Source organism: Protopterus annectens, chromosome 10.part0 (genome assembly GCF_019279795.1).
Source record: "Protopterus annectens isolate FY-2018-M chromosome 10.part0, PAN1.0, whole genome shotgun sequence".
Lineage (NCBI taxonomy): Eukaryota > Metazoa > Chordata > Ceratodontiformes > Protopteridae > Protopterus > Protopterus annectens.
This window is the reverse complement of record NC_056744.1, coordinates 1,442,492,785-1,442,499,740: the sequence shown is the minus strand read 5'-3', so window position 1 is coordinate 1,442,499,740 and position 6,956 is coordinate 1,442,492,785. Positions and strand designations below refer to the sequence as shown.

Below are 6,956 nucleotides of genomic sequence, written 5' to 3'. Positions count from 1 at the left end.
TTGAGATGGGACCTTTTTTGGCTAGTTATTGTACTACAGATAAAGATGCAGAGAACAGTATTCTAAATGACACAGTAGAAAGAGAAAGGGTCACAGTCATGATATCTGCATGATTCATTTCTCTTGGAGTAGTTGTTCATAGACTACAGAACTTTTTCTGGTGATTCTATGAATTCTTAGATAATTTGGATAGGTGAGTACCTAGCTCACTAGACAGACGTTAGACATATTCAGACAGATAACTTCCAGCAATGAAAGTAATCAGGAGTTTCTATATGTTTTTTCTATTATTTGAAATGAAGCTGGTAAATCAGCAAATGAATTACATCAGTTATAAATAATCCCAACACAAAATGTAACTATGCAGTTTGCCTATGTAGTAAATGTGTCTTGATTGAATAATACTTCAGTGAGGTTTTTCATTAGGTATTTTTCATATCTGCTAATGTCAAGGTTCCTGTCATTTTTGGGAAATGCTTGAAATGTTCTTGAGTCTAAATGACTTTATGCATTGATAGAGTTCTTTAATAAATGTGTTGCAATGGTGAATCACACATACCTTTTAGACTGTTTGGCACTGCCTTTTCTTTATCTTACCTTTAGTATCCTATGACTTACTGTTTCTGGACATTTGGCTTCATGTGTTATCGCTTTGTGAATTACATTGGGTGGGGTTTTGTGTAATTCAGATCCAAATTTATTATATCATTTTGGTCACAGGTTACTATTAATTTAAACTTTAAGGCTACAGATATTCTACCTAGTTTAACAGACATACAAATATTAGCAAATAATTGCTGATCTTTGTTCCTGTACAGCATTTCTCTTCTTCCATTTTCAGTGGTTCTCATACTACGAGTGCCTGAGTGATGTTTGGTTATTAGCACTGTATGATTCACATATGGAGCAGTAATGTAGCATGTTAACACTCTCAACTGTCTAGATTTTCGCAGAATGTCCAGATTTTTGGCTCATATTTTAGGTCTGTTCCTCATAAAATTTGTGGTTTTTGGGCAAATCACTGAGATGATCTGAGGATTGAAGTCATTAAATAATGGCATACATTTGAGTTTCAGACTTCAAATCCTTCAGAAAATGTTTGCTAAAACAAACTCTGTTACTCTAGCAACTTTCTAAGTCTATAAATGCAATGTTTAAAATATGTCCCTAGTTTTGGGCCTTTGCCCCCCATTTTGTTGGGCTTTGTCCAGACTTCTAGCACTAAGAGGTTGAGAGGTATGCATGTTAATGATTTCTAAGGACTGAAGATCCTTTTCTTTGTCAATAGTTTCAGTTTGAGGTTGGACTCCATTGGGCTAGAAAATAATAAATTTACACTGGAAAATAAACCTTAGGACTGTGTTTCGTTGTTTGTGTCTGACCAGGTTCATGTGACACCAATCAAAGTGATTTCTGCTGGTATAGAGGTTTTATCCTTGAGTATGTTACAAGTGATATAAGCTCAAAATAAATAAATTAAATAACAAGGTGCCTATCAGAAAAGCAAGACAAAAAGAAGGACTAGAGCAGATAAAGGTGTTTTCTCTCAAATCTGGGATGGGTTTATCTCATTTTGAGTTTGCCCAACAGTGGTAGCTGGTAGGGAGGGCTCCAGGAAGAGCAATCATGGACAGGTCTGGAAATAGGCATGCAGACAGGTCTGCTTGTTCTCAGCTAATATCTTGTCATGCCCCAGAAGTACTTTGGGGAAATCTTTTGGCTGGAGTACTGGAAAATGGTATGTGAATATACCCACCTGTGCACAAATGCCTTGCCATATCCCGAACACATTTCTGGGAAATGTCATAGAGTTGTATGTGAATATAGTTGTGCTCATTTGATACCTTACCATGTCACAGACATAATTTTGGAAAATGTTCAGGAGGTATTCTGATATATTGCAGTGCACATATCATGCCTGTACTCACCTGATACTCTTTTTGTCCCAGACACATTTTGGAAAACTATTCTGTGAGTGTGCTCCAGACTGAAATATGGATAAACCTACCTATGTTAACCTGATGTCTTGTTATGTCTCAGATATGTTTTGAGGAAATCTTTGACAGGTTTGATTACCTGTCCTGATAGGCATTATGTATGACTACTGGCCCTGTAGCTCCATCTGGAGTATTAGAGTCCACAATGCCCATACTGGTTGTCCACTGAGGTCCTAGGCATGACAGGGGTCAAAAATGTCTTATTGAGGGTGGTATAATTAGAACCTTTCAGGGGGAAGGAAATTATGAACTAAACAATTAAAACTGACCAATGTCAGTAAGGATTGTACAGTTGTCCTATTTTGCAATTAATACAATGTCCTAGAAATGAAGGCTAGGGGCCCAGGCTTCTTTAGGAAACATTGGTGACTCCATTGTAGAAATAAGTGGAAACAAATAAAAATCTTATATGAACGGATGCCAAAGTACATTCCTTTGTCATATCATTTGACAAAACTGAAAAATAAAACTCCCCCGCCTAAGGACAAGAATTTGAGAGTTGTCAAAAAATGTTAATCTAGGTTCTGAAGACTCCACTTTGTCCTCATTCTCTTTCAAGTGAATAAAGCTCGTTTTAAAATATGCAGCTTCAGGAAGAGCTTAGAGGTGGTATTTCTAGCTGACTGGATCCTAGTTTTAACATAACAACAGAGCCATTCAGTGGTCAACACTGGAGCACTTTTTTAAGACACTGGTTGAGAAAAAGACAGTGGGCTACAATATATATTATTATTTTAGTCAGATCAGCACACACGACAGAAGTAAAAAGTCTGCAAAGTCATTGTCTAAATGTACAAGACCAGGAAATCGGAATCACATAGAAAATAATATAAAGTAGAATGTTAAATAATAAAAAGAAACAAGTAATTAATGTTGGAGAGACAGATTCACAAGTCCATTTTGCTAACAGTTTAGTGTTTATCCTGTTGATAACTACAGAAGTGGCTGGCTGTCACTCAGGATTGTGGTTGCTCTGACAACCATGGAGGTGCACTGATGGTGTATAAAGACGTGCAAATAACCAGTAATGGCATGCATCATCAGTGATCTTTCTTTGGTAAATGACACTGACTACAAGTGTTGAAAAGCCAGCCTAGTACCAACAGTAGTGTGCATGACTACTGTGTACAGTGTTCCCAAACTGATTCCAGTAGGATTCACATACAGCATATAAGGGTATTAACAAATAGACAGAATGCAACTCCTGAAAAAAAACAACAAGCATACTGGCATTCATCTGGCTATTGACACCCTTCCCCCGGCATTGCCAACCCTCTGTCTTTGCTTCTTCCACTGTTAAACTACCCTATACCCCTGACAGCCCAGTACCGTCAGCTTTGTGCCACCCATTTTACACCAAAATGCAGAACTTGCTGATGAGGGAGAATACAATCAGCCCTCCTTGAAGTTACTCTGATGATTTATAGGCAAGTAAGTTTTGAGGTACCAGCTGGTGAGAAAGGAATAAAAAGATGGAAGAGGAGACTAAGAGATAAAATGAGCTTGAGGTAAAAATGAGGAAGCCAGATGAGGCACACAAAACAGCATATGAAGAATTTATTATTACCTTTAGATGCTAACACCACACCTATCAGTATTAATAAAATAACAGTGGTGTCCAGGAGAGCGTAGGTCCTCATAACAATTTATTCTAGGCTATGTTAATCTATCTGTTTGCATGCTTTTCATACTGGGTCTTGGAGTCATGGATTGTACCCTTTCTTTCAGTAGCCAGTAAAATTCTTGTATCAAATGGATTATTAAAATAAGATACATTAAATTACTTAAACTATAATGATTAGAAGTAAAGATTTTATAATACATGAATGCATGAATGGTGCAGATAAAATTAGCAAGCTGATGGTGTACACTAACTGTCACTCAGCTTGTTCTGTTTTAGTGCCAGTGTAGACCGGGCACCACAACCATAATGTAAATCGATCAAACATGTGCCAGACCTCACCCCGGTGTGAGAGGAAGAGGAAGTGGCAACAGAAGTTAACACCCCTCTTACAGATAAACTCCTGTCCTTCAGATTGTTACATTAAAAGCTGATTAATTATGTATAAGCTGGTTTATTTATTATGGTTTGTTTTCTTTACTGTTATTGTATATGCAGCTATAGCCTTCAAACATGCCATCTTTAATAGAAATGTTAACAAAAAAGAGGTTAAATGGTAAGCAGAATTTTTTTATGTTATAGAAGTACCGTCCCGCATTATTTCTCCACTTCCTTTCTTCATACCTTCCTTAAACAAATTTAAAGAATATAAAATTAAACAAATGCAGATACCAGAAAAATAATACGTAGTACAGTAATTTTCAGGAAATCATACTTATCAATGTGTGTAGGAATATTTATGACCTCTTGAACTTTGCTCTGAAAGCTATAATTATTTTTACCTACTTTCCAAAGTGTCATTTCCTAGTAAGACTTATCATACTAACTATTTTTTTTCTATACTATTTCCTGAATTAAATTCTCAGATACTTATGGGTCATACTAGACAGCCTTTAACAATACATTAAAAAACATTAAGGGGCTGTGGTAATAACTTATAAAAAGCCAGCTCTAATTTTGCATTGGTCTTCTAGTTCAAAATTTCGGCAAATGATTTCATTTATAATTCAGAATATTTTTTGTTCTGTACCGATTATGGAGGGTTACTCTGAATAGCATATGGATCTACTCACTGTATTCTCTTCTTTGATAATTTGCCTCTTGAATGGGCTCAAAATCTAGCAAGTACCATTTAGATGATTTTTAACATTTCATAAAACATATCTGGTCACTTTAAAGATAAGGTTTGGTGATTCACAGTTAATAACATTTAAAAATACCTTACCTATACCTTTGAACTAGTATCCTCAATAATTCAGAGCAATGATAAAAACAGTTGGGGGGCAAAGGCCCAAAATTCGGGACAGCTTTTAAATATTGCTCTAATAAAGATAATAGAACAACTGTCTTTGTATCAGTATGCATTTATTGAACAAGAAGTATAAAACTTTAATGTCTGACATTACTGATAGACTGTAAAGGTTAGTGATGTACAAGAACACTAAACATTTTACAAAGACAATGGCAAAAATATGAGGCAAAATCAGAGGCAGCTAAGAGATATGATCTTACCTCATAATATTCCCGAGGCAGACTGAAAATTTTTAAAATTCATTTGGATCCCTATAGTGGATATTAATGCATCTGTTCTTTGTCTCCCGGACAATCCTGGGTCCTGTTCCATAGGTACTGATTGTGCTCTAGAGTTATCAACCCAAAGAAATATATACCAATATTTAATGAGAAGTGTAAGTGGTCACCGGAGAAAATGTCATTAGACAGCATAGCATAGTGGTTTGTAGGATAACGTTGGTTATCAAGAAGAGGAGGAGGAGTGTGAGGGCAGCACCAAGGATCAAGTGGTGGAAATTGAAAAAGGGTAATTGTGAGGTGGAGTTCAGGGATGAGTTAAGGCAGGCACTGGGTAGTTACCAAATAGTTGGGTAACTACAGCAGAGCTAGTAAGGGAGATGGCTAGAAAGGTGCTTGGTATCACATCTGGACAGAGGAAGGACGACAAGGAGACATGGTGGTGGAATGAGGAAGTACAGGAGAGTATACAGAGAAAGAGGTTGGCAAAGAAGAAGTGGGATTGTCAGAGAGATGAAGAAAGTAGGCAGGAGTATAAGGAGATGAGGTGCATGGCAAAGAGAGAGGTGGCGAAGGCTAAGGATAAGGCATATGAAGAGTTGCATGAAAGGGTGGACACTAAGGAGGGAGAAAAGGACCTGTACCGTTTGGCTAGACAGAGGGGCCAAGCTAGGAAAGATGTGCAGCAGGTAAAGGTGATAAAGGATAATGAGAGAAACATACTCACAAGCGAGGAGAGTGTGTTGAGGAGATGGAAAGAGTACTTTGAGGGGTTGAGGAATGAAGAGAATGAGAGGGAGAGAAGGTTGGATGATGTGCGGATAGTAAATCATGAAGTGCAATGGATTAGCAAGGAGGAAGTAAGGATAGCTATGAAGAGAATGAAGAATGGAAAGGCTGTTGGCCCAGATGACATACTTGTGGAAGCATTGAGGTGTTTAGGTGAAATGGCAGTGGAGTTTTTAACCAGATTGTTTAATGAAATCTTGGAAAGTGAGAGGATGCCTGAGGAATGGAGAAAAAGTGTTTTGGTACCAATTTTTAAGAATAAGGGTGATGTGCAGAGCTGTAGTAACTACAGAGGGATAAAATTGATTTGTCACAGCATGAAGTTATGGGAAAGAGTAGTGGAAGCAAGGTTAAGAAGGGACGTGATGATTAGTGATCAGCAGTATGGTTTCATGCCAGGAAAGAGCACTACAGATGCGATCTTTGCTCTGAGAGTGTTGATGGAGAAGTACAGAGAATGTCGGAAGGAGTTGCATTGTGTTTTTATAGACTTAGAGAAAGCATATGACAGGGTGCCTAGAGAGGAGTTGTGGTATTGTATGAGGAAGTCAGGAGAGTCAGAAAAGTATGTAAGAGTGGTACAGGATATGTACGAGTTTTGTGTGACAGCGGTGAGATCTGCGGTGGGAGTGACAGATGTGTTTAAGGTGGAGGTGGGGTTGCATCAAGGATCAGCTCTGAGCCCTTTCTTATTTGCAATGGTGATGGACAGGTTGACAGACGAGATCAGACAGGAGTCCCCGTGTACTGTGATGTTTACAGATGACATTGTGATCTGTAGTGAGAGTAGGGAACAGGTGGAGGAGACCCTGGAGAGATGGAGATATGCTCTAGAGAGAAGAGGAATGAAGGTCAGCAGGACTAAGACAGAATATATGTGTGTGAATGAGAGGGAGGATAGAGAAATGGTGAGGATGCAAGGAGTAGAGGTGGCGAAGGTGGATGAGTTTAAATACTTGGGGTCAATAGTTCAGATTATGGAAGAGAGGTGAAGAAGAGAGTACAGGCAGGATGGAGTA

General features: G+C 38.1%; 1 protein-coding gene across 1 annotated transcript in view; it reads right to left on the bottom strand.

The window, feature by feature from the left end:
• The window catches only part of LOC122814297, a 780,122-nt gene extending 777,972 nt beyond the window's left edge, over positions 1-2,150 (bottom strand). Inside the window, exon 1 of the mRNA XM_044086885.1 lies at positions 2,077-2,150. Within this exon, the coding sequence (XP_043942820.1) occupies positions 2,077-2,150 (74 nt within the window). The remainder of the gene's footprint in view (positions 1-2,076) is intronic.
• Between the last annotated feature and the right edge of the window lie 4,806 nt (positions 2,151-6,956).